This window comes from Anser anser (genome assembly GCF_964211835.1).
Source record: "Anser anser genome assembly, chromosome: 2".
NCBI classification, from domain to species: Eukaryota; Metazoa; Chordata; class Aves; order Anseriformes; family Anatidae; genus Anser; species Anser anser.
The window spans coordinates 117087769-117115601 of record NC_139721.1 but is presented as its reverse complement, the minus strand read 5'-3'; the positions used below and the strand labels follow the sequence as shown (position 1 = coordinate 117115601).

At 40.8% G+C, this 27833-nt stretch overlaps 1 protein-coding gene and 1 long non-coding RNA gene across 8 annotated transcripts in view; one reads left to right on the top strand and one right to left on the bottom strand.

The window, feature by feature from the left end:
• Nucleotides 1-529: 529 nt before the first annotated feature.
• Nucleotides 530-13806, bottom strand: LOC310895186. 5 transcript variants are annotated; one of them, XR_014580512.1, is made up of 4 exons: nt 13382-13806; nt 12490-12627; nt 4199-4390; nt 530-2597 (listed from the first exon to the last, which is right to left on the bottom strand). It is a non-coding gene; the product is annotated as an uncharacterized lncRNA (long non-coding RNA). The 5 variants fall into 5 exon arrangements; XR_014580513.1 differs by lacking the exon at nt 13382-13806 and adding an exon at nt 12894-13070; XR_014580514.1 differs by lacking the exon at nt 13382-13806 and adding an exon at nt 12944-13069.
• A 1193-nt stretch (nt 13807-14999) lies between these two features.
• DNAJC13 (DnaJ heat shock protein family (Hsp40) member C13) overlaps nt 15000-27833 on the top strand; it is a 54584-nt gene continuing 41750 nt past the window's right edge. For 2 of the 3 annotated variants that reach the window (XM_083825030.1, XM_083825028.1), the window contains exons 1-5: nt 15000-15243; nt 21602-21682; nt 26635-26710; nt 27211-27360; nt 27707-27748. In XM_083825030.1, coding sequence (XP_083681156.1) covers nt 21615-21682; nt 26635-26710; nt 27211-27360; nt 27707-27748 — 336 coding nt within the window. In that variant the 5' untranslated portion in view covers nt 15000-15243; nt 21602-21614. Of the gene's footprint in view, nt 15244-16209; nt 16233-21601; nt 21683-26634; nt 26711-27210; nt 27361-27706; nt 27749-27833 lie in introns of those variants that run through there. The other variant, XM_083825029.1, reaches the window with a different exon arrangement.

Here is a 27833-nt window from a genome sequence, read left to right as displayed (position 1 = left end):
GAAAAACAGAAGTCAAAGAGATGCCTTTCATTCAACTAATTATGGCATATTTGCATAAAGATAGAAATGCGGTCAAAAGTTCTGAATAGTATTACTCCAAGGAGTGCTGAAAAGCAAAAATAAGTGACCGGTACAGTACAGTTTTTCAAAGCTTTTTCAAGATATTTCTTCATTCAGAAATTAATTTGAGAATACAAGACTTCATCAACAAGATTAAATTGCAGTGTTTAATGGACTCTTGGTTAAAACCACAATTATTTGATATTCAATAACATGCCAGGAATTATGATATTAAAGATAAGTGAAATACAATCATTATGATGATTGTAGAGTACGTACAACAGATTGGTCAGTTGAAGCCCAAGCTGTCAGCTACAGCACCTGAGCTGAGGTGAGAATATCAGACAGCAATTGAGGGGTGGTACCTTCAAGCCACTCAAGCTCAGTCACATGAGCATATTATGCTCTGACGTCTAAAACATTCAGGCACCTGAGATATAAGTTGATTGGTGACCAATGTTTCAAAGTCATTATAAAAAAGGGGAGATTGGTATAACACTGATAAGAGCAATTTATGAAGAAGCAACGTGGAGAGAAGGGAGGCTGATATACATGGAAAAGAGCACACCTACAAGGAGGTTCAAGAAGGAAGGATACCATGCCATGGCACAGCCTCAGGCATACAAGGATTCTTCAGGGAGACAGGCTACTTTTACTGCCTAATGACAGTTGGGATGCTTTCATGCAAAGTTCTTAAAAATACAGGAATTCCACATATAAAATTCTGTTTATACTTTCTAGAAGTCAGAGTTCATCAGAGCACAGTAGAAGTATTTTCATTGATATTCTACTCACCAGCATATCCATCTCAGCAGCAATAACCTTTTTTCTGTACGTGGTGCATCTCCACCCACTTTAAGGACGGCCAGCATTTTCTGATAGCCCTCAAGCATCACACCACATTACATCTGTGCACATTTCAGACTGGCAATTAAATAACTTGCATTTGTCCAAAAGGCAAGTATCTCAGTGATAGACGTAGATGAAAAACAATGCCTATTCTGAGTATTAAAGATACTGAATTAAAGATACTGGATTGTGAAAGTAAATATCTTACTAATAGAGCATAAAGGAGAAGATAAAACATTGTTAGATTTTGAGAATTTTACATTTACTTCAAAGACACTTGAGGTCTTTCACATTTATTTTTTCAAGGTTTTTTCCACGACAAAGAGAACCAGCAATTTACCTCTAACAAGGAGAAAAATCCGTAGGTATAATCTCTCCTCTCAAACACTCTGAGGTGTCCCAAATTCATATCTTTGAAGAAAATATTTTCTTCATTTTGGGACTGCAAAATGTATAACCCAAATCAAGTTAACAGCTGTATGCATCAAATATAAAACAGATAGCAAACTTTTCCCCTACCAGGAAGGTCTCCCACATTACTTTCTCTTTTGCTTAGAATGACAAGGAGTGGTATTTTGAAAACCATTTTCAAGTATGTACTCTATAATCTGTCCCAAAGGTAAAATCCTGACCACAGCAAGAGCTCTCATGAGAGCTTTTCAGTGCAACCCAGTACAATGACAACTTCATTTTGGAAACAAAAATATAGTCAGAGTAAACCTCTTCTTTAACATGGTCATGATTTCTGTGGGTTTCTTTGATTGTTTTACATTGAGAGAATTCTGAAAAAAATGGTAATATATGCCATATGGACACTGGAAAACTCACTTTTTATGTAACAAAGAATTCTTAGTGAACAATTAGTGCCAGTGCAGTCACTGTCTGACATAACATTTGCCCAGAATTTCCTATTAGAAGACCCTCTGTTCAGTTTCTTATGGCTTCCATTGACAAGGATAAAGTTCTCCACACTAAATATCTTCCACAAAGAGTGTTTGAGAAATTTTGGACTAGACTTAAAACTGTTTGGAGGAAGATCCTAGTGTTTTTCAGTATATTTTAAAAAAAAAAACATAAAAAAAAACAAAACAACAACAACACCAAAACAAAAACTTTTTCACTGTTTTAAATGGGGGCTAGAATACGTCATAGATCTGTATGAGAAGCTCATAGGGAGTTTAGAACAAGACTGTCCATTGGGGAAGGAATACAGTTGGATCCCCTAACTACTTGTTATCCATTAGAATAATAGATCTTTAGAGTGTTTTTAAAGGTTTTAACTTTGTTAACATAATCAGAATGACCCCCCCCTAAATCTGATGGCAACCTTCATGCTGAAGGAATCGCTAAGTGCTGTGCTCCCATTCCAGCATCTGTTTCAGTAATGCGTCTGAGAGCACTCTAGAAGCAAGCCATAACATTAAGTCTTTGAAAAGTGGGTAACTTTAATAACAAGGTATTTGCAAAATCTTACAGAAAAGGAAAAAGGTCCAGTTATGGCTGCAATGCTTTCTGAAGTCCATTTACATGTCAAGTCATTCCTGTATAGCTTAATAGATGCTTAATTTGCACCTTCGTGGGCCAACTGAAGTTTCAGGACAGTAAATCCCCCTAAATTAGCAAGGAAGTTGGGGGTGGCTGATGAACGATTCCCTTCACTTCTGTTCTTCAAGACTTCTCCGTGAGACCTAGGAAAGAAGTTCAGCATCAGATGTATGCTCCTAACTTTGCTATCAGTACTGAAGTCTTTTCCTTACTAGAAAACTACCTTTTATCCTGAAGTCTGCTGCTTAATGACAGAAAACCTGGATAAAACTGAACAAAAATCAGAAGTATTCCTACTTAGAACTTCAGGGGCAGCTGCAATCAAAGCTGGCTGTGTGAACACTAGGAGTCAGGATACTTCTTCCAAACTGATAATAGCTCTGAAACAGCTCCTTTCAATAAGCAGCAGTTTCTAAGAAGTTTTCCCTGCCAGGTGGGGATCCTCTGGAATGGAGTTTCAAACTAAAGAGATGACTCTGACAGATAGCCTATCACAAGATTTTTATGTCAATGAAATACCGCATGCTGGCTTTTTATTTATTTATTTATTTATTTTTAAATTGCATAAGGAATCTAAATTAAAGTTACCTTATTGAAGTTGCAAAGTCAGATATTTAAAATCCAGGGAAATGCCAAAGTAAAGGTTGCCTATAAAATAGAGGTAATAGTATCTCCTTATCTCCCAAGGTGGCTATAAGTCATTTTTGTGAAGCATCCAGCTAACATACTGACAATTGCTGTAGAAAAGGTCAGAGAAAATGAATAATTCTGTCTTCAGAGGTGGGTTTGAAAAGGATGTTACCCAACACGGCAATAAAGACTAGCACTGAATACTGAACACCCAGGCATTAATACAACACTGAACAGTTGCTCAAGGGCAGGATATACCTCACCTAAATATAGTTTTGTAAAAGACCCACTTTAATGTAGTCATGTAGACTCTGTTCTCACTGAAGAGATGCATGCATTTCCAGAGGGGATTCACTGCATCCCAAGACTGTCTTCTGAGATGAGCAGGAAGAATAACCATCCATAGTTTCTTCTATTTCTCTTTAGACTTTAGAGGTAATTAGACTTCTGGTTTCAGCTACATACCTAATTGTTAGGCAACTATATTGAAGTGAAATGAATCTCTCCTAAATAAGTACTGTCTATCCTGTGTCCTGAAGGACAGGGAAAAAAAACAGTAACATATTTGCAAAGAGCATTTCTAATGCATAGTTTAGTTCTGGAGATCTTCTAAGTTTAAGACTGATTTTGCAGACCATACTGTGAGTCTTCTAATACAGTATGCAAGTGCATTTGTATGCTAATTAATTGCAAATATAAACACAATCCAGTGTTCAAAACTTTATAGTCTCCTATCAAGGCAAGAGCCTATCAATTACCTGCTAAAAAGAAACATAGTAATTTGAGCTCAGTAGTCTGAATTAACGATGGGAGGTGTGAAAAACAAGGCATTACCAAAAATCATGCTCTCATCTTCAGTTTATTTGCAAAGCTCTCCAATAAAAGGCAATTATTTTCCTTATCCAAAAAAAGTACTTTCAAATATTGTTTCCATGCTTTGCGTGTTTCACCAACTCCAATTTCTTCACACTTTTTATATATATTTTACTTTGTATTATTCCTTATCCCTTCCATGTTACAAGACATTTTCATATTCTTGTGTACAAATTGTGTTGAGGTAAATATTGCACATTCACAGAAACAAAACAAACAAAAAAACTCAATAGGTCCTTACCACAGGCTCAGCTACGAGGACATGAGTCATTCTTGCTTTTGCCCAAAGGACATTTATTTGTTTAATATGAACTAGAATAGCCTCTGTAAGAATGGGAGAATATTTCTTCACCATAATTCAGGATCAAGTTATAAAACTGGAGAAGGGAGACTCCGGTTCATGAGAAGCCATCTACAACCACTGGGATAACCACTGGAGAGAGAGGAAAGCAGAATTACTCCCTTCTCTTTAGATTTCTGAATGGCCGTATTTTGAGAAAGGAAATGTATCCTACAATACAACGTGTTTCCTAGGTAAATTAGATGATTCATCCACCCCCAGATACTTCAGTTTGCCAAAAAAGCCATTCCATATCATATTCAAACAGAAGTAGCCTTTACATTGGCAGAGAAGTTGGAAAATGATATTCCAGGTACAGTTGGGCTAAACAGTGGCTATTCTTAAGTAGAAGGACAAAACTGAGGCAAAATTCTGTAAGGGGGATGTCTCTATCAACCTTCTTAGAGTGTGGCTGCTTCATAATACAGTGAAATTTGTTTCAGCAGCACCTGGAACACAGTAACTCCACATAAGTGGCGCAGCTCCAGGGAGCAGACCCACACACGGCTGCCAGCATTTCACACACAACTGCTGATTAACTTGGTAGCCTGTCCTCCATCAGAAGCAAACAGAGTATCCCAAGAGAAAAACAATGGTTGCCTACAACACCCCATTTCCGTGCCCACCATTGCTGGTGTTTGTCCTGAGTCTAAAGCCTGAGTCTTGGCCTGCACTCTGAGGTGCTGCTCTTGGGTTTACCCATCACAGCTGAAGGAGAAGAGGGGCTGACTGACTACACCATCATCGCACTCGACTCAGAGCATGGCTATGAAGTCATCATCATCCTCCTGCCCTCCATTTTTTTTCAAAACAAGCCCCTCAATGAACCAAGCCCTGGAGTTACAAGGTGCCACCACTAAGCAGATGCCAAAGCTTTCCTTTCAGAAACAGGGGAAGGAAGTTGCTCAAACCCTCCTTCTTGACAAGCCCCAACACTCTCCTCTGGGAAAAAGAGGGCAGTAACTTCCCAAACTTATTTGCTCTCTCCCCTTCATCAGTGATGGAAAGCAGAAGAAATACTGAGAGCAACTGGAGTTTCTCGTTCCTGGGAGGAAGCATCGCTATTATGGCTACTGCCAGGAAAACCCCATTCTTGTTCATTTCTGAGGACCTGCTTGCATTGCATATGTGGGTACGGCTCCTAGGCTAATCCCCACTTCTGTTCATACTCTCTGACTTAATGTCATCTCACCTGTTCAGCCCTTCAGAGAAGTTCTGCAAGGCTAAGCAGAGCATAATCAGGCGTGGGCACAGAATTTACCAGCCACAAACAAGCTCAAACACAGGCTTTGATCAAGCTTTAACACTCAATGAAAGCTGACCTTGAGACAAAAGAATTTGCAGACTAAGAAATAAGGTTAATCATCTCAAAGCATACAAAAATAAAGGAGAAGAGAATTCCCATTATCCAATATCAACTAATTCTTTGCATGGAACACACCACATCAGGATTTTGTGATATTGAAAAACAATGGATTGTGACATTTAGCCAGTTACCCAGAGAACAAGAATTAAACCTGTGATTAAAGCACACCAAGAAGCTTAGTTCCTATATAACCTGCAAACTTATTTATTTGGAGTTCCTCTAACTGGAAATTGCCAAACTTGTGAAAACAGTTGTGTCTACCTCAAGTAAAACGAGCATTAAAATGCAGTCAGACCCCTGCTGTCTGAAGATCAGATCCTTAATCTCCAACTCCCGTGGTTCACAAAACATCCCTACATTTCTATTGGAAATAAAACTAAGCAACACAGCATGAAGATGATAATGCTGATGTAATGTACAAGTCTAATTTTTCACAGCTTTCCAAAGATAGAAACAAATTGACAGAGGCAGTACATTGTCCAATCGCTCCACATGAGCCAAAAATTTTCAATCTCTGGTTATTTAAGATTCACAGACATGCACTACGTTTCTAGGACAGACTCCAGAGACCAACTAACCTTTCCCAGAAAACAAAACTGATGCACATGCACAGCAAAATTAACCTCTCAGATGCCAACCCATGGATTTAATCCCATGTCAATAAGACCACTGCCAAATACACTTCAGACCTGTATGCTAATTTTACACACTTGGCAAATAATGCTGTTAAAGGCTTGCAGTTCATTGCTATATACTGCGTGAGAACGGGAGCATAAGTAGCAGCCAGTTCCCATTGAAACACCTTTCAAGATTTAGAGATTATTTCTGTTCTGCTTGAGTCAAAACCAAAACCTTGTAATCATTTTTTTCTATCTATATATGTTTTCAGAATGAATCTCAACATTCATATAAAATTACCTGGATTAAGCTAAGTAACATTTGTGAGCACACCTCAGGTGTGGGTCATAAAGATCCAGTCCACTTTCTTCACTGCCTGACTCAAAGCCGAATTTCTGGGAAGCAAGAACTATGTCTCCAAACCTAAGCGCAGTGCCACAAGCACCATACTTTCCAGGAAAACTACAAATAAATTACATTGGTTCCTCTGCTATTCATCTCCACCTAAAAATACAGTGATAAAATGGTTACATTTTCATTAAAATCTCCAGGTTGCATAAAAAGAATTTTCTTCACTCAGATCCTTAAAAATTTCAAAGAGCACTTCAAAAAGCCTGTAAAATACACCAGCCCAAGTCAATGAAGTTATTCTAGATGACCAAGAAAAGTATGAGTGTACCACTGGAGAGACTGAACTGAAGTATTCAGTGTTTTCTTTGGAGATATGCAGGAAGGCTTCTTCTTTCACCCTACCATAACTCCAACACAAACTCAAGAACCTACAGGAAAAAAAAAGCCTACAAGACAAACAAAATACAGAAAAACAAACAAAACTATAAAAACAAAGAGGGAGGAAAAAAAAAGAAAAAACATACCAAGCCATCAAATAAAAAAACTGACAGGAAAAATAGAAACTATGGGGGAAGAAAGCATGACCAAAACTCCAAAAAATCTACAGAAAAAACAGTGATGCTAAAAAAAATTGCATAAAAATGAACAATGAAATTAGAAAAATCGAGAAAGGTTTTACAGACAGACCTACAGAAAAAAAATAAAATAAAATAAACACTAACACTACAATATCCAGCACAGAATCCAGCACTAAAACTATAAAAAAAAATACAAACAGGAAAGCCAAGCATGAGGAAAAAAAAGGTATGAAAAGCTTTTATGGAGAAAAAAGGCTCAGTTTAGCTCAATCCATTACCCGCCAAATGGCCAAAACAATCACTTCACGAGGGGATGAACCAGACGTACATCACCCACAGCACTATTCCAATCCAAAGTTCAGGCAGAAACTCAAATGGCCCCCTGAAAATGGAGGGAGGTTGCATGTAGCCGGGATAGCTTTGGGCCTTGGAAAAAGCTCGTGTCTTGCTGTTGCAGCTCAAACCAGAAAATGCATCAAGACCTCACAGCCACAGCCCGGTCCCCCTTGCTCCTGCCCAGGCATGGGCAGCGCCTATTTTCCTTCCCGTCCGGTTTCCTGCTGCCGCTGAGTCCTGTGTACCCCTGCCAGGACCACATCCTGCCCAGCTTGGGGCCAATTCACCCCCTTGTCATCACAGCTGAACCCGTCCCCAGTTGTTAACCTCCTCGGGTTAATGGGAGCCAGACCTGAGCCAGCACAGGCACACCAGCAGTGATGAACCCCTTGATGGTGGGCACAGCCTGGCCTTGCAGTACCAGTGAAGAATGAGAGTCATGAGGCAGAGACTTAAAAATAGGAGTAGCTTAGGGAAAACCCTACAGGAAAGCCACCAGCAAACACACACAGAAAAAAAAAAATCCAATGCAAATTTCAAGAGAAGAATTACAAAAAAACATCACCAAAACCCACAGTCCAATGCCAAATCCAAGGTAAAACACTGGAAAAAAGCCTAGATAAAAGCCTCCACCACACAGGAAAAAAAAAAAATCACATACAAATCCAAGTGAAAAATTTAGGGAAAACCCTAGAGGAAAGCTATCACCAAAACCCACATTGTCCAAAGACAAACCCATGGGAAAATCTTAGAGAAAACCCTACAGAAAAGACATAACCAAATCCCAATAAACCCATGGAAAAATCCAAGGGAAAGGCTTAGAGAATAATGTACAAAAAAAGCCACCACCAGACCCCTCAAATGCACTGCAAAGTCCAACAGAAGAACTTACAGAAAGCCCTACAGAAAAGCCAGCAAACACCCAAATTTCAAATGCACTGAAGTGCACTAAATTCCACTGCAAAATCCAACAGCAAAGCTTGGAAAATAAGCTCAAGAGAAAAGACACAACAAATACCCTCAAAATCCAATACTTACAGAAAAGCCTCCACCAAAAGCCAAATAAAATAATGCCAAATTAAACCAGAAAAAACTTAAGGAAAACTCTACACAATAGACACTACCAAATTCCAAAGTACAAAGAAAAAAATCACAACAAAAATTTTGGAGAAAACCCTACTGAAAAGACACCACCAAAGGGGGAAAAAAAATACAAAACACAAGGGAAGAATTTAGGGAAATCCTACAGAAAATCAACCCCCAAAACTCAATGGAAAATCCAACATTTAAAAAGACAGAAAACCACACAGAAAGGCTACCACCAAACCTCAAAAATCCACTGCAAACAAACAGAAACACTAAGACAAGACCATATAAAAAAGCCACAACCAACCCCATCAAAATCCACTGCAGAGTCTAACAGAAAAAAAAAAAACAGAAAAATCCCCTACAGAAAAGCCACCACAACTCTGCCAAATTCCACTGCAAAATCCAAAAGAAAAGCTTAGAAAAAAAATCAAGAGAAAAGCCAAAAAAATGCCCAATAATCCAATGCCAAATCCAAAAGACAGACTTAAAAGGAAACTCTACAGAAAAACCACCACCAATCATAAATAAATAAATAAATAAAGCTAATATGGAATCCAAGGGAAGAATTTAAGGAATTCCCTACAAGCAAATCCCAGGGAAAATCTTGGAGAAAACCCTACAGAAAAAAATGCAGCCAAACTCCAAACATCCCATGGAAAAATCCAAGGGAAAGACTTGGAGAATAATGTACAAAAAAGCCACCAAACTCCCCAAATGTTCTACAAAGCTCAACAGAAGAGCTTACCGAAAACCCTACTGAAAAACCACCAAACACCAAAACTTCAAATGCATAATCCAAGGGAAGAAATTCGAAACCCAAACTCCAGTGCAAAATCCACGGGAAAATCTTATAGAAATTTCTACAGAAAAGCCACTACCAACGCCCCCTATGCCCCCCCCTCCTCCTCCCAATCCAATGCAACATCCACATGAATGTAGGGAAGACCCTACAGAAAAGCCTCCACAAAAAATACACACACACAAATCCAATGTAAATATCCAAAAGAATAATTTAGGGAACATCCTACAGAGAACCCACCACCAAACCCCTAAAATGCAATGCAAAATCCAACAGAAAAGCTTAGAGAAAACCGTAGTGAAAAACGACCAAACACCCAAAATTCAAACACACAATGCAAGGGAATAAGTTACAGAAAACCCTACAGAGAAGCCACCACAAATTCATCAAATTCCACTGCAAAATCCAACAGAAAAGCAGAGAATAAAACTCAGTAGAAAAGCCAACACAAATCCCCCCATAATCCAATGCCAAATCCAACAAAAAGACTTTACAAAAGCTCTACAGAATATATATGAACAAACATCCGAACTCCACCGCAACCAGCAAACCCCAAATTCCACTCAAAGTCCATCAGAAAAATGGACAGAAATCTGTGCAGAAAAGCCACCACCAAATCACAAGAATCCAAAGCAAAATCCAACAGAAAGCGACCACCAAACACCCCCAATCCACTGCAAAATCCAACAGAAAAATATTAGAGAAAACCCTACAGATAACTACCACTAAACATCAAAACAATCCAATGCAAAATCCAAGGGGAGAATTCAGGAAAGCCACCCCCCACCCCCCCACTTCAAAAAAAAAATAAAAAAAATCCACAGGAATAATTGAGGGAAAACCCTACAGAAAAGCCATCGCCAAACACCAAAAAAAAGATACAATGCAAAATCCAATGGAAGAATTTAAGGAATTCACCACTGAAAAACCACCACCAAACCCCAAATATCCAATGCAAAATCCAAGTGAAAATCCAAGTCCCCCAAATCCCGCTGCGAAATAGAACAGAAAAGCTGACAGAAAACTGTACAGAAAAGCCACCACCAAACCCCCAAAAAGCAAAATCCAACAGCAAAACAGAGAAAACCTTGAGAAAAGCCACAACCAAACAAAAAATCCATGGCTAAATCCCCCCCCCCAAAATAGAGAATACACAAAAAAAAAAACAAAAACAAACAAAAAAAACCACTACCATGTTATCCAAAAAATGCAATGCAAATTCCAAAGAAAAATCTGAGAGAAAACCCTACAGAAAAGGCACGACAAACCACCCCCCAAAATCCAACGAAAATTCAAAGGGAAGAACTTGAGAAAAAGCCTACAGAAAAGCCAACACCACAGAACCCAAAATTCCAGTGCAAAAAAGGAACAGAAAAAAACACCACAGAAAAGCCACCACCAACCTTTGCAAAAAAAAAAAAAAAAAAAATCTAATGCAAATTCCAAAGGAAAAACTTGGAGAAAACCCTACAAAAAAGCCACCCCCAGTCCCCCAAATTCCACTGCAAAATCCAGCAGAGAAACGGGGAGAAAATCATACAGAAAAGCCACCACCAAACACAAAATATCCAATGCTAAACCCCCCAGAAAAATGGACAGAAAACCCTGTAGAAATCCCAACATTAAACCCCCCAAAACCCATTGGAAATTCAAAGGGAAAAACTTTGGGGAAACCATGCAGAAAAGCCACTATCAAACACACAAAAAAATCCAATGATAAATTAAAGAGAACAACTGACAAAAAACCCTGCAGAAAACCCACCACTAACCCTCCCCCCAAATCCAATGGAAAGTCAAAGTGAAGATCTTTCAGAAAGCCTGCAGAAAAGACACCAACAACCCCCCAAAATTCACTGCAAAATCCAAGGGAAAATTTTGGTGAAAACTCTGCAAAAAAGCAACCAACAACCCCCACACCCCCAAAATCCAATGCAAATTCCAAGGGAAAGGCTTAGAGAAAACCCTACATAAAATCTCCCTCTAGTCTCGCAAGTTCCCTCCCAAGTTCCACTGCGAAATCCAACAGAGAAACTGGGAGAAAACCGTACTGAAAGGCCACCACCAAACACACACAAAAAAAATCCAATGCTAAACCCAAGAGAAAAACTGACAGGAAACCCTGCAGAAAACCCACCATTTACCCCCCCAGATTCATTGGAAATTCAAAGGGAAAATCTTTGAGAAAGTGTACAGAAAAGCCACCACCAAGCCTCATAATTCCATTGCAAAATCGAACAGAAAAACTGTCAGAAAACCTTCCAGAAAAGCCACCACCAAGCCCCACAACACTCCAATGCAACTTCAATGGGAACATCGCAGGGTTAACCCTACCAAAAACCCACCACCAAGTCCCCAAAAGTGCAATGCCAAACAAAACAGAAAAACAAAGAAAAATCTACAGTGAACCCTCCCCCCCGAAATAAATCCAATGCAAATTGCAAAGAAAATTTTGGAGAAAACCCTACAGAAAAGCCAACTGAACACCAAAGGAGACCAAAGCAAAAAAACTAGGGAAAACCTTAGAGAATAATCTACCAAAAAAAAGCCACCAAAAACCTCACCAAATTCCACTGCAAAATCCAACAGAAAAAAATATGAGAGAAAACCCTACAGAAAAGCCACCTCCAGGCACCAAAAAAAAAAAAAAAAAAAAAAAAACAATGCAGAATCCAAAGGAAGAGTTTAAGGAAAACCCTCCAGAAAAGACAATACTGAATATCAAATATCCCAACAATGAAACTAGAAAACACATCAGAAAAAAAAAAAAAAAAAGTCAAGGCAAGAAAAAGAAAAAAGAAAAAGCACAGTGCAAAAAGCCCGCAAGAGAAATAGAAAAAAAAAAAAAATTCCCCACCACCCCCCAAAGCCAAACCAAAATTAAAAATAAGTGGAAAAAAAGGAATAAGAATGGAAAAGAAGTAAAACATAAGAACCAACAAGGAAGTTACAGTGGCCTCGCGTGGAAAATGTGGCCTCGCGTGGAAAACATGGCCTCACGTGGAGCACCCATCTCCTCCACCCGCTCCAACCCACACCCACAGCTTAGCTCTCGCACCTGGAAATCACTTTGGTCCCCCATGGCACAACCATCATTGCACGCTTCAAGGGCTCCAGCCCAGGATGACGGCACCCTCAAGAGCAATCTAACACCTTCCGAGGAAATCAGTAACAAGCACTTCACTTCAGGAATTGCCTTTGGACAGAAAGAAATTTGGGAAATAAAGAAGGGAAAGCACAGGTGCACAGTACATTTCTCCTGCAAAAAAGCCCACCCAAGTGATTCCCCCACTGCACAAGCCTCCCGGTCACAAGGCAGAGCCACAAATACAGTGTTTGTTTAAAGCTCTTTGCAAGGCCATCGTTCCACTTCTGACCCTACTCAACCAAGGCACCAGGATGAAGCTCAGAGCCCCTGCTACCAGCAGGGGCCCAAAACAGCTCCACAGAACAAACACCAACCTGATGCTGAGCTCTTCTCAGCCCCCAGTAGCCACTTATGCTGACCCTACCTCATGAGAGGTGGGGCACAGAGGGCTCCCACATCACGAGAGCCATCTGAGGAGGTCTGCAGCAACCTTCATCTAATCCAGTCAGGTCCTGCTCCCCTATGGCATATGTTACCCCACCAGAGGGGTTTCTCCTCCTCCTCTGTACTTTGTGTCACCATTTCCTGTTAGCAGAAGAGCCCCAGGAGTGGCTAACAAGGAAACTGCAGTCCCATAACACAGGCTGACAGCAGCCTTCTCCTACCAGATCAGATGCTGGCTTGCACATAGACACCAAGACTTCCCCTGACTGCATCCACACAAGATACACTCTGCTCTAGCACAGGTGGCCAGTGTTCATTGTGAGAGGCATGAGATCAACATGCTCTTCCTGTAACAGGAGAAGAACAGGCTCCCAAGACTTAAAATCACATCAAATAAATACTGGGACTCAGCACTTACCGCAACTTCTACTGCTAGGATCCTGACACAGCAGGACTCCCCGCACCACAGCCAGCGTGGACCAACCTGCAGCTGCCAGAGGACGGCTCTGCAGAGCGCTCGTTCCACCTGGGCACCGCACAGTGCTGAAAACTTGCAGCATTTTGTAACCTAAATTTCACCGTTGACGGTGTCATCAAGTTCTTGCTTTCGTATTGGAGGTTCAGTTCCAGAAATCTCAGTTCTTGCTTTAAAACAAGGCACGGGAAGAGCCTTGGAGCCAGAGTTCACCAGAAGGAATCCAAGCCATGCTCAAGCAATGAAATCAGACTAAAAGTTAAGCTCACAACTTTTCAAAGGAATGAATGCTTAGAATCAATGGGAGGAATTGCTGGCCTTCTCAGCAAAGCTGAGAGAGAAGCACTGACTGCTTGCAGCAGTTGAAGAAATTGGGTTCGTCTTCCACAAAAACGATAAGTCAACAGCACTCCTACTCCCAGAGCACTTCTTATTGGAGACAGGAGGAGATGCCTTACCCAGCTGGCAGCAGAATTAGGCCTTAAAAAAGCCTCCAGAAACAGGTCCAGGGTGTGTGTGGGGGGTGGGGGGTGGGGGCTGGCTTCCTTGCTTATCAAGCTGGAGCCTCTAACAGCAAAGTAAGAAGTGCAGGGGAATGGTGGTACTCCCTCTGCTTTCCTCTCTCTGTGTGCTGCGAAGCAAAGCTAGTAGGTACAACAAATTGCTTAATGTGACTTGGCTACCTGTGAGCTCTGGGGTACCAGGAGAAGACAAGTCCCTCTCAGAATGATGAGAAGCAATGTGCCAAGCGGGAGGGATGGGCTAGAAACTTTCTAGGATGACTTCAGTGAGGAGCACCCCATTTCTTTGCACTGGAAGCCAACAGCATCTCACAGCTGCTGCCTTAAGGGGACTTCAAAAGCACCATTTGCAGCTGAGCACAGAGGCAAAGGGTTCAACACTTGGACAAACGTCCAGAAAAATGTAGGGATGTGCAGTTGCAAGAAGTGTGTTATGAGGCAGAGTGTCTTGCTACAGGGAAAAAGAAAAGCTGGGAAAAGCAGGGGAGCGCTGGCTACCCCACTTCTACCCCCACGGGCAGCGATGGAGGCTGGAGCTGAAGGTGCTTGCTTCTCCCTGGTGCCTGGTGACAGGACGAGGGGGAATGGGCTAAAGTTGTACCAGGGGAGGTTTAGGTTGGATATTAGGAAGAACTTCTTTACTGAAAGGGTTGTTGGGCATTGGAACGTGCTGCCGAGGGAAGTGGTTGAGTCACCATCCCTGGAGGTCTTTAAGAGACGTTTAGATGTAGAGCTTAGTGATATGGTTTAGTGGAGGACTTGTTAGCGTTAGGTCAGAGGTTGGACTAGGTGATCTTGGATGTCTCTTCCAACCTAGGCAATTCTGCGATTCTGTGAAAGCGGGAACAACAGCCCCATCTACCGGGCTCTTGTAGCCCCAGGAGCCGGGCACTTGGGAAAGCCGCCTCCCCTCAGCGCCTGGGCGGCGCCTCCCCGCTGCTCCCGGCCGGGCAGGGGTAGGGCAGGGCTGGGCAGGGAGCGCGGGGCGGGGAAGGACGGAGCAGGGGCGAGGCGGCCGCGGGAGGAGGAGGAGGAGGAGCGGGCGAGGGGTCCATCAGCTGACCGCGTCCCGTGACGGGCCCCGGCCTGACGGCGGCTGCGCCGAGAGGGCGGTCTCGTAGCCGGAGCTAAGATGGCGGCCTCCAGAGCCAGGCTCTGAGCGGGGCGGAGCGGCTGCCGGGGCAGGGCGAGGGCGAAGGCTCCGCTCGGCGGCCCTTCACCGTTATCGCTGTCAAGCGAGGTGCTGGTGGGGGCAGGCCCGGGCAGCGCAGGCTTCCCGGCCAGGTAAATCCCAGCGGCGGGGGACGGGAGGACGAGGAGGAGGAGGAGGAGGAGGAGGAGGAGGCGGCGGCGGCGGCGGCGGCGGCGGCGGTGGCGGCCGTCTTCCCTCCCTTCTTCCCCAGCCCCGGGCGGGGCCGTTGGGGCTGTGTGGGGAGGGGGGAGGGGCAGGTGAAGCCCCCTTGCCTCCCGTGAGGTGAGGGGCGGGCATGGCTGGTTCCGCGGTGAGGTACGGGGGTACCCGCTCCTAAACCCTTCTCTTTCCGTGCCTTTAAGCAGGAGGAGAGAGGCTGAGTGTCCCTCTAGCCTCAGCCTGCCTGGTGTTTCACTGTTCCTCTGGTCCTCACGCAGCTTCTGTAGCCGCGGGGCAGGTGTGTCCTCTTGCTTGGATGAATGCTGCTGTGGCCATTAAGAAGCGAGCCCTTCTCTTTCTTTTCCTGGCCTCAGACTGAAATATCGTCGTTGTGAAATGCTCTGGAAAATGATTTACGAAGAGTGGGAGAGATCCGGAGGAGGCTTGCTTTTACAGAAATGAGATTTGTTTATCTTTTGAGCGGTAATAGTATGCCTGAAGAGCATGAACAGAATTAAATGTTTGTCTTGGAAAATCTGCTCTTCATGTTCTTATTTTTTTTTTCCCATTTTTTAGTTTCTTCCCTTGGTTCCTTTTCATTTACTTGTTCCTTTCTGAAATTTGTAACAAGTAGTCGTACTAGATGGCTTTCTGTCTGCAGAGACCCGCCAGCAGCTTTCAGGGTAGGTTGTCAGGTGCTGCGCACCTCCATAGATGTCCCCATGCTGGGGGTTGAGCTCTGCTGGGAAGATGTTGTCTCAGTGCTGCAGTTCCAGGTTTTGTTTTGGTTTTGGTTTGCTTTCAGCTTCGTGATGTCGAGCTGTGGGAATGTTTGAGCATGCTTCTTGGGAAAACGTAGGCAGATAAGTTTATTTGGAGTCTTCCCGTGAATGCAGTTACTTTCTGCTCCGTAGCTGCTTTTGTAAGTTAAGATCATCTGAAATATATTTTTCCTTTTCCTCTTACACATTGTCACAAATTGGATTGTGGCTGTGTCTGAAAAGATAAAATTTGAGTAGACAGTTGCTTTGTTTCCTATTATTCTGTGCTGATTAAGAAATACTGTGTTTCAGAAAATATTCAGTGTTTTAGAACTTAAAGCTTGATTTCAAAGAACTTTTGCTTCTGGCTGATTAGAAGCTGCTTCCTTAGGCTACTTGATTGTAGGGAGATTTATAGAGAAGGAGGAAGGCTGTCCAAGGGAGTGCTAGTTTCATCTTTGAACTGAGGTAGGAGTTGCTGTGGCTTAGTTCACAGTAACAAGCCCAATATTATGGATATAAAAACAGTGCTTGGCTCTAGCCAGCTTCATTTTACAGATCTGCATCTTGGTTCAGTTCCTGACTGATATAGATTGTGAAGTGCCAGAACACTTAATGGAAAGGAATCAGTAATTTCTGGCTATTGCTGTAAGTTCTCCCACTTGAAACAGGTTTCTGAGTGCTTGGAGACTCAGCTGAGTATCTGTCCCCATGTTGCGTAGACTTTCCAGGAACTTTACCTTGCATTTTAGCCTTGCTGGAATAAATTTCTAAAATGATTTCATATGTATTACTTGCTCCTCTGGGTGTCATGTGGTATTCATCATGGTTTCCAAACTCTTAGTTGTCCTGAGGGACTGAATCACTGCATTTCTACGTCTCAAGCGGTATGCTAGAGACTGGTTTTAAAGGTCAGGTCTGTTTCAGACTGAGCTAGTAACTTTTCTTTTAACCTGGGTTTAGAGCTCAGTAAATGAAGCTTACTGACCCAATAAAACAATTCTTCAGCTGGCATTCAACTGTGTTTTGATGTGTTAAATATTCAACTGTTCCACTTTTCAGTTTGCTTCTGAAAAGAGTGTTCTCAAGTCAAAAAAAAAAAACAAAACAAAACAAAAAAAAACAACTTCATGATTATCCAGCCTTACTAGTAATACTTAACATAGAATTGTATTCTGAAGAGGTATGTCAAGGTGGCTAAACTATGACTGAAAGGAACACTTCTTAAAAATCCATTAGTGAGTAAACGCTTGTTCTCATACTCACCTGTTTGGCTGCTGGATCAGGTCGGTTCATTGAAAAAAGTCAAAAAAAAAAAAAAAAAAAAAAAGAAAAAGAAAAAAGAAAGCCAGTATAGACAGAAAAGAGAAAACATGTATGGAATAATCTGCTTATCCTCCCCAAGGGAGTGGGAGCAGTCAGCTGGCGGATGGCCACTAGTGTTACCACTGTTGTTTCTGGTAGTAGCACGACTGGCATTCTCAGTCTGCTTGCATCCAGGATTAGCAAAGGCAGCGATGCTGCTGTGACTGTGGCAGTCTGCGCTAATTATCTTTTAAGGATTTGTGTGGGTCTCATGTCCTTCTTATCTTGCAAGAAGGGCTGTGAGTCCCTGCGCAAGAGATGAACAAATCTCGGTTTCTGAAGCTAATTATGCTGTAGTACTTTAAAAGCGGAGCCTTTATAGGGAAGAGTTTAATGTTTCTTCAAGAATCTGGCCGAAAGTGAAACTGCCAGTTAGCCAACATAGCAGTGAAAGAGGTAGATTAAACCTAGACAGCTAAAACATTTCAGTGCAGAAGAACTGCATAAGTAATGCCTCCAAAATCTTCAGTAGATGTGTAAATGACAGGAATTTGATACTGGAACATCTAGCTAAAAAATACGTATGTAGAACCACAGATAGACAGAACCTTGTTCTTTATCAGTGCCTTGCTTTTGCTTCTGTCCAATTGGTCCCTGTTTTTTATCCTCTTAGTATGTCTTCTCTCTCTCTCTCAGGAAAGTCACACTTCAGCTTTATGTATAATCTTATCAACGCTTCTACCCTCCAAGCATGATGGTGTAATAGAATAATCTTGTTTGGGGCCCTGCAGTGCTACCTTAGCGTTGGTTAAACCTTCATTTAAGAGAGAAATGGAAGTTTTCTAATAGCGTAGGAATAATGTAGCCAGGAGTAAAGCCAGTTGAATTCTGTACTAAACTTTGAACCCACAGCCAAACTTCTGACTTTATGCTTAAGCATCCCTTAGTTCAAGTAATTACAGCTATGCCTATCGCTTTGATGCCTGCAAAGTTACAGCTTCATTTCGAACTCTGAAAGTATTTGTTTGAGATTGACTCGTCTCTGTTTCCTGAAATAGATTCTGGTTTCCCAGATGGTAATTCTGTCTGAAGGATGTGAAATACTGGAGAAGTGAAAAGTATATGCAAGTTGAACACAGCTTGTGTAATGCACCTATTCATGTAGCTTAAACTCGGAGGCAGGGGTGTCCTGGCAGCAGTTCAGTCTCTTCAATTTTAGGGGTTGCTATTTGTGGTACATGCAGAACATGAAGATGCAGTATCAACTCTTCCCCAAAAGCTGTTCCACTGCTACTTACAGTGCTAAAAGAACCAAAAAGAAAAATATTGCTGAACTTCTGTATTGTGTATTATAATTAGCTTTTTGGCTAATCAGGTATTGGGGGAATGAATTTGCTAGGCTCAAAAGTGAAGTTCAAAGTCATGGATTATATTTTGCCTGCAGGAACCTCAGATTGTTTTGGCTATATTCCACGTTCAACCTGCTCTCTCCCTCAAACAGATGAAACATGTTTTTAAAATACTATTTTTGAAGTTATTGTTGCCTTTAGTCCGGTGGAAATAGAACCGAACTAAGCATTTCGTATTAAATTGAGAGATGTGTATAGTATATCCAATAGCTGTGCTGCAGTATGTTCAAAACAACTTTTGAATTTTTGATTTTTCTATTACTGGATGCCCCAGGCACTAAATCACTAAAATTGGCGACTTATTGTCTTGGATGCTGTTTAAAGTGAAATGTAGCATATGACTTTAGAAAGTTGACTGACTTGACAAAAAATGGGATTATCTTAGATGCAGGAGGAAGAGGTAAAGATAACAATAAGAATATTCTTCTTTTGGTGATATAAAATGGATAAGCAGGTTTCTATCACACTGTCAATATGGCTGATCTTTAACAAAAACCTGATGTGCTTTGCAATGGTAGTGATCGCGCTATTTCAGGTAATAAAGTTACTGTGTGTGAGTAAAGGGAGGTAACTTTTGCGTTTCTTGCATCTAAAAGGCTGACATTAATTTTTCCTTACTGTGGAACCATAGACAACTGCAAAATAACTGCTGAACTTTAACACAGCAGCTCAGAACACTAGGCTGTTGTTAGCCTTGTTCTCTGTTAAACAGCAGGAAAATGTATCAGTTAATTCTTGTGCACTAAATCTTGGCATATTTTGCCTTTCTGCTGGTCCCCTCAGTAGGAAAAAAGGCTCCAATTGCTGTCAAGTAGCACAGTGAGTAAAGCCTCAAATCTTAATGATTGTAATAGTTTTAAAAAGTCAGGTGGGTTTCTCACTCCCACTACATACACAATACTTTATGTATCAGTATCCTGAGTCTAGTTACATGCTGGTGTCAGAATTAATAGAAGCTGCTGGTAGGAACTCGCAAATGAGTTTTTCTCAGAGCAGTATAAAAGCTAGATGTTTGCTCTGCAAGTGTGGTAACACCTCTCTTTACTATAAAGCAGGTGGTGTTCAGGTCTGGGAGACAACAGAGCTGGTTCAAGTAGGCTGGTGCTGGGAAAACTGTGGAGTTTACAGATAAATAGAATTTACAATCCCGTGCTTAGTGGAGTTTTAAGTTTATATTCTACTTACTGATACACCAGTCAGTGTCAAGAAAACAGGTTAAAAAGGGGGGTATGAAGCTTGTGTCATCAACTTCTTTCTGAAAGATAACAATAAAAACACAAGTGCTGCATCTAAAGGGTGCCACTATACAGCAAGCTCTGTATAGTTTGGACTAAGTGTACTGTTTTGATGCTATTCATGGAAAAAATAATACAGCATAGTTCTTAAACAGGAACAGTGCTGCTGAACATCTTAACTTCTCCTGAAGCTTCGCTTCAAAAAGCTGTGTTATAAAAAACCTTGCTATGGGTCAATTGGATATTAACTCTGGAGAATTTGACTCAGATTGAGTCACTGAAATATGTAAATGCTGGTTTTGTCTCTTCCCAGGGGCAATACAATACCACAAGTTCTCTTCACTAGGTGGTGGTGATGGTGCTGATTCTTCACCTGAGGGAAGGGATTCTCTCATTCATTTCAGTCAGGCTATCCATTCTTCACGTTCATGACTACATAACCGCTACAGTCTTTGCTCAGAAAGAAAACAGCCTTAAGTTGTAGAGAGTAGAAATTAGCAATGACCTAACATTACAGGTCAGCCATCTCAAAGTGAGGAAGCTTTCTTTTGCTGAGCAAGTAGAATTATCTGAGTGCAGAAAGGTAGCTGGATTTGTACTCTATTTACTGAAGTACCATGACTGGGATTGAGTTACTTCAGCATTGCTTCAGGATGTGAATTCTTGCCTTTTTCTATAGTGTGATGTTTTGAGGATGCTGCTATAATAGTACCAGTCAGAGCAATCGAGCAGGGAGTCATGTTTTGACGTGTTCAAAAATAAAACTGATGTTGTAGCAGTAAACTGGGAATAATGATTTCTCTCTGAAGTGCCTTGCATGTGTAATAAAAGCGAAGTGAAGTAAAAGGAAGCCTAACTTCCCAAGTACATGGCGTGCAGAAGTTACAATCATAGAAGAAGGTATTTAGCAGCTCCTAAAGTAATGATACAGTTAAGCAGTTGTGGGCAAGTTTCACTAAATTCCTGTGTGTTTAGGGAGTAGGCATTCATGTGTGAAATAAGCATGTCAAGATCTTAGTGGTGGAGTTGCTTAAACTTTTACAATACAGAAAGGGTACTTGGCTCTTTAATCACACTGCTTGGCTAATAAGTTTCTCAACTTCAAATTCCATTTCAGACTGGAAAATACACTGTTTTTTTTTCCATGTTTTTCCTTACTGTTTAAAAAATGGCAATAGAAATCTGGCTTAGTTTAGTTACAGATGTAGGGTGCTCTACTGGAATCATCTTGGTGTTAAAACTGCCAGGAATTGAGTGTTCTGGAGATAGGATAAAATGTGATTGAGTGTGCAAAGGTACAGGAAAAGTGTGATCGTAATAAGGTAGCAAATGACGGGGAACAAGTTCTTGTGCCCTTATGCTGTTTAAAAAGTAACTGGTATAACAAAATCGAGGGGAAGTAATTCCTGTTCAACTCATCAAGCACTTAATTGACGTATTGTTTGCTAAACAAGCATTCTTAATACCTTTGTGGAATTGACAGAGCAGCAACTTGAGTGTCTTAAAGCATATTGATGACTAGTGAACTTTGGTTGTAAATGAAAATCGTGAGTATAAACAGGATGTCTCTCTTGTTTCCAGGTCTTCGCACAAAATGAATATAATTAGAGAAAACAGAGATCTCGCTTGTTTCTACACAACAAAACATTCATGGAGGGGAAAGTAAGTAATTTAACATTTTTTTTCTAACGTTGTGTGTGATATTTATGTTCTTCATTATTGGATTTATCTGTGTAGTTCCTGTAGTCATAGGTGAAAACTGAACTAAGGGCTCCTGTTGCTCTGAACTAGCTAGCTGTATCTCAGTAGAATCAATCTGGATTTCAAACACTGAGTCTCAGCCTTGCCTTTGCACATGTTCCCACACTTCAGTGTAATACTTAACATGTTGTGTAATAGATTATCTGTTAAACTACTAACTGAGATTATTTGAAGACTTCTGTTGCTAGAAATACACTTCATCCCTGTTGGGGGTCTCTTAGATCTAAAAATGAATCTTCAGTGGTGCTTCTGTCTACAAAAGCTAAGGAACCTCTTAATAAAACTGTCTATTAAGCTCTCACCTGGTTGCTGTTATACTATGTTTGGAGTCAGCTGTTAAGCACACTTCTTGAAGCTGCACAGGAATTTCTTTAGAATCCTTGCCCACCACCCTTCTTGTGTGCATAGTAGCTCTGTGGAATATCGAGATTTTCTGCTTGTTACCTGAACGTCAGCCAAAGAAGGTATATTGTCTGCACCTCAAAAGAACAAGTTCTGTTTTGTTCTGATTATAATACCTGAGTGATGATGTCTGAATCTTTGGCCAGCTAGTTGAAACTGGGTTTTTTGAATTCTTGTGGGTTTCACCCAGCAGGTAGCTAGACACCACACAGTCATTTGTTCGCTCCCCCCCACCCCAGCAGGGTGAGGGGGAGAATCAACAAAGGTAAAGGTGTGAGAAATCATTGGTTTAATAAGACAGTTTAATAAGCAAGGGGAAGAAGAAAAAGTGATGCACAATGCAACTGTTCACTGCCAGCCAACCAAAGCCCAGCCAGTCCCCAGGCAATGGCAGCACCCCTGGCCGACTCCCTTCAGTTTTATTGTTGAGCATGGTGTCATATGGTATGGGATAAATATCCCTTTGGTCAGTTTGGGTCAGCTGTCCTGGTTCTGTCCCATCCCAGGTTTTTGTATGCTCTGAGCATACTTACTGGCAGGGCAGCATGAGAAGCAGAACAGTCCTTGACTCTGTGTAAGCACTGTTCAGCAACAAACAAAACACTGGTGTGTTATCAATGTTATTTTCATCCTAAATCCAAAACACAGCACCATACCAGCTACTGTGTAGAAAACTAGCTCTATCCCAGCTGAAACCAGAGTATAGCTTCTAATGATATTCTGAATTCTTCCTAAGAAAGAGCAGGAATATTGGGAAGAAGGATGGGATTGCAGAGTGGCAGCTGCAAATCTTTCTCAATTGAGCTTTGAAGTATCATGAAACTGCTACAGTGTCTAATCAGAGCTCCCTATCTTTCTGAAGCAAAAACTAAAGTCCTGGATAGTTCAGAGTTCACAGTGGACTGAGCAGTTCTCTTGAGGGTGAAATCTTTCTTCTTTCAAGGCAGATTCTTGAGAGTGATTTGTAATAAATACTTATATTTACCTTGCTAGAATTCTGGTACATGTGTAAATCAAGTCTTACCTAAGATCCACATGCTTTGGATCCCTGTGGGAATAAGGGAATAAACGTGTCTCCTTTAGTAACAACAAAACATTATGTTGGGGTAGAACGGTAGAATTTCTCCCTCTTAATCTTTTCATTCCTGCAGCAGAAAATATCTGGTCTCTTCCCATGAAGTTTCTGTGCATATTTGTAAATTTGGCATGCATACAAATTGAGCCATTTAGTGTAAGAGCACACAGTGCTCAAATTAGGGCTCTTGCACAGTGCCTTCCATTAAAAATCCTGCTCCTACATGACGCATGCTGTTGAAGTTACAGTAAGATGATCTCAAACCTTGGTAGTGTTCTCATAAGGAAGAAAACTCACTGGCCTTTCTTTTTTTTTTTCTTACACATAACGAAAGGGGAAGAATTATCTAGTGAGTAGTCGCTGCTTGTTATGTTGCAGTAGAAGCTTATATTTGAATACTTAAATCTACTCTTCATAGCTGCAGACATGGAATACTACTGTTCTGAGCACTTAAGTCACACAGTTCTCACAATGTTAACGTCTCCTGCCATGTAATCCATATAACTAATTTTTGAGAAGTACTTTACTGCTCTGTAAAGTGTTGTGCATTGATAACATGGAAAAGAAAGAAAGTAGTAATTTAATACGTAATGCTGAATGGGCCTGAATCACTGAATATTCACAGGATTTGGCACTTTGAATGGGGGCTGTTTGCATGGCAGTTACAGTATTTTCTAGCAGTACAGATGATGATGCTTGAGTTGATCTGTTGTTAGTGATATGAAATAACTTATCAATCAGGATGAACCTGCGTTACATAAATGTAACTTCTGACTTCAGCAGTGCTTCTGTGAAAGTAGTGAGTAGGCAATAGTTAATAGGAAGAGAGGATATTGCTTCAAAATCTTATTCTTAAAACAGCCTCGCTTTAGGCTGCACTGCAGAGTAGTTAGAGGGAATTAATGATGAAATCTTCAAAGCCTGGAGGTATAAATACCAGGTATTTCTATATATTAATATTTATAGGTGAAGGTCTGGTCAAGAGCGACTTAGGCTTTGTGTAGGAACTGACGTCTAAGTTGCCTCTGTTCAGGCAACAAGAATTGGCTCTTCTGGATTTCTCTAGGGAGAGGAAGGAAATGATAAATGGACAAATCTGCTTCTGTCCAGTGTTTGTTTGTCACAGCACATGTTAGGAATGCTAGATAATAAATATGCTTCCTACATCTTGAAATATAGGCTTGAGCATGAGCAGGTGGGGAGGGAAGGAAGAAGCTGTTGTGTTTGTAAGCTGGTCTTCAGATACGTGTGATCACCTCAGATCTGTCTTCTGCCACAAAGCACTGTGAAGCACTTCAGTTTAAGTAAGCAAATAAAACCTTAAACAGTTCTTTATTGCTTGTGATAAGTTTTTAAGAAGAGCATAAACAAGCTTTATTTGCAAATCCTGTAAGAGACAGAAAACCTAAATTGTGCAACAAAAGAAGGAGCATTCAGTTTGTTTAGAGGATTTTCTTGTATTCGAAGAACTGGAGCTTCATTGACAGACCGAATATAGTGGAATTACTAGCCAGGGTAACTTCAAATGTTCTGCTTCATCGCTGTGACTTCTCTTGACCTGCTTCTTAAATGATATCATAACACCCTAAATAAGAAAAAATCAACTATATGGGAAAACAAGTGGGTTTTTCAAATAGATCAAATCTTTAAGGTGGCTGTTCAATATTGCAGGTTTTCTAAGCTTTGAACAAAATAAGCACTTGCTTGAATTGCTAGATAAACTCCTTTGGGCCAGCAGTGATTTGAACTCACCATTTTATTTGAAATAAAATTGTTGAAAATGGTAGGGAATGAGGTTTGTGAGATCAACTGTGTCAAACAGATACACTTGACCTTGCTAATATGAGAAAAGAAAGGGTAGGTCAGTTAACAGATCTTCAGAGCTGCTCCTTCATTAACTGCAGTAATTTATCTGAAGGTCATGCAAGCTATTGCTTTTTTTGCAGCCCTAGTAGAAATCCTTAGTCTGATCTTCTGCAAAAGTGATGGCTTGTGCTACAGACCTGGCAAGTGAGAGAGGAGAGGAGACTGACTGTAGCTCACGAACACTGGGAAAGAGGGAAGAAAGGATCTGCTCCTCGATGCAGTGTCTAATATGGCACAGATCCAGAGTAGTTGGTAAACAGTTGCTGGAACTGACTCTGGTTTGGCTTGGCTTTCTGCATAGGTCTACTTCCAGACAGAGCTACCCTAAAAGAAGTTTGTACAATCAGTAAAGCACTAGTAATAATCTGTTTCAAATTCTGATTACTTACGTTTCAGAAATTTGAAAGTAGTCTCTATGTAAAGAGGTGGTTCAGGATACCGTGCAGATCATGTCTAGGGAATTAAACCATGGTAAAGCTTCCCTTTTGTGTTTACATACATATAAACTACTTGGCTTTAGCTCATGCTTCTTGTTTCTGCTGTGCCTGAAATGCAAACGACTGTCTTGCTACAGCTGTTCTTTATGCACTATGACAGTCAATCATTAATGTGCTTGTACACTGATGTACAGTGACTAGCTGCATATTGAGCTATAGCTGCAGTGATCAGAGTCAGGAAATAATAGTCTTAGTTTTCCTCAAGGTGGAGAGAAATAGGTTTGGCCACAGTAGCACTGACTTGTTAAAGTGTTGTGAGCAGGTATGTAAACTGGATTATTTCACACTACAACTTTAGTCTGAGACAGCTTCAAACACAAGCTTTAGAGTATTTGCAGGAATTCTTTTTACGTCTTTTTTCTTTTTTTTTTCTTAGTATTTGTATTTTTTTTTTAGAATTTGTGCTGAAGAGAAGTAAGTAGAAAGGTGCTGGTTATTTCTCCCTGCTAACTGAGGACGTGATGGCATGGGAATGCCACAAAGCTGTCCGGGTTCAGACTGGACATGAGTAAAATGTCTTTATTGTGAGGGTGGTCAAACACTGGAGCAGGCTTTCTAGCAAGGTGGTTGACACCCCACATCTGTCAGTGTTCAAGAGGCATTTGGACAATGCCCTCGAGTATGCTTTAACTTCTGGTTAGCCCTGAAGAGGTCAGGCAGTTGGACTTAATGATTTTGAAGGTCCCTTCCAGCTATCCTAATCTATTCCTATTTATTCTGATCTGTGTTGGTAGCACCTTCTATTGCAAGTTGCAAGGTCCTAATAACATAAGAAAAAATACAAATAAGGAAATTCATTTAGCAGTGTTTAACTTCTGTAACCCCTTTATGGGTATACAGAACAGAGTATCTTAGCGTATTATAAGGGTAAACTGAACTAATAATTTAACAAAGAAAACTTCTTATCCATTGCCTAACAGTGACTTGTATGTAGTATCTTAACCTAATTTCTGCAGTTTTACAGGACTTTTACTTGATTTCTGGGAAAACTAACACACTCTTCTATATTTTAGGTATAAGAGAGTCTTTTCAGTTGGAACCCATGCCATCACCACATACAATCCCAACACTCTAGAAGTTACAAATCAGGTAAATACCCTTCTTGAATGTGGCTATTCAGAATTGATTTCTGACTTCTGTTCACTATCCAGAGTGAATGACATCAGACTAGGTAGCTTCTGAAGACAGAATGTCAAGATCTTGAGTAGAACCAGAAGATACAGCAGCTTCTACAAAAACAAGCATAACAGAAAACTGTTGTTCCCTTCACTGAATCTACAAATAACCAACAGTTTTTGTACATTTAGGCAATTTGTCTTTATTAGGTGGTAAGTAATAGCTTGCTTCTGGATGTGCTGTTCTGAATTAACTGGGGTAAGGTTGATCACTGTAAGGCTCAGTCCCTTAAGGGAGTCAGGACACTTACTTACTTTTTAGAGTATCAAATAGGAATCTAAAGCTGTTGTGTAGCATGCCAGCTCTTGTCTCATTACAGCAACTTACTTGGTTATTATAGGTGTTAAGGGGTTTTGAGTAGAGATGTAGCTTTAAAATGACTAATTTTAACCTAATTACTTTCAATTGTCTAGTGGCCTTATGGAGATATCTGTAGTATTTCTCCTGTTGGAAAAGGACAAGGAACAGAATTCAGTCTAACTTTTCGCAAAGGAAGTGGAAAAAAGTCTGAAACTCTGAAGTTTTCCACAGAGCACAGAACAGAACTCCTTACAGAGGCACTAGTAAGTTTTTTTGTCTTGAAACAAGCAGTAAGTACTTGGTTATCATTACAACTTGTAGTAGTTTACTATGCTTTCTTTCCTTACATTAAAAAGTAGAGAAGCAAGTTGTCTTTTGAGCTCTTGTGTTGATGTACTTGATCTAGTGTCTGCTGCAGCAACTAGTGTGTGTGATTCTCAAGTATTAAGTAAAGCTACAAATACTGGATGTATTAAACCAGTGGAATGGTGAGTCTTCACTGAGCCTTAGTTCAAGTCACTTAAAACAATGCTAGCTTATATTTAGACTTTCTGGATAGATTGGCTATGATATTTGCGTTCATTCATGATTTTCTTTGTTTTTAAACAGAGGTTCAGGACAGACTTCTCAGAAGGAAAAATCACAGGACGGGTAAGTATCTGCTGTGTCTGGATCATGTGCTATTTAAAGACTTCTACAGTGTTGTTCTAAGTTATGTCTTAAGTTGAGTAGTGCT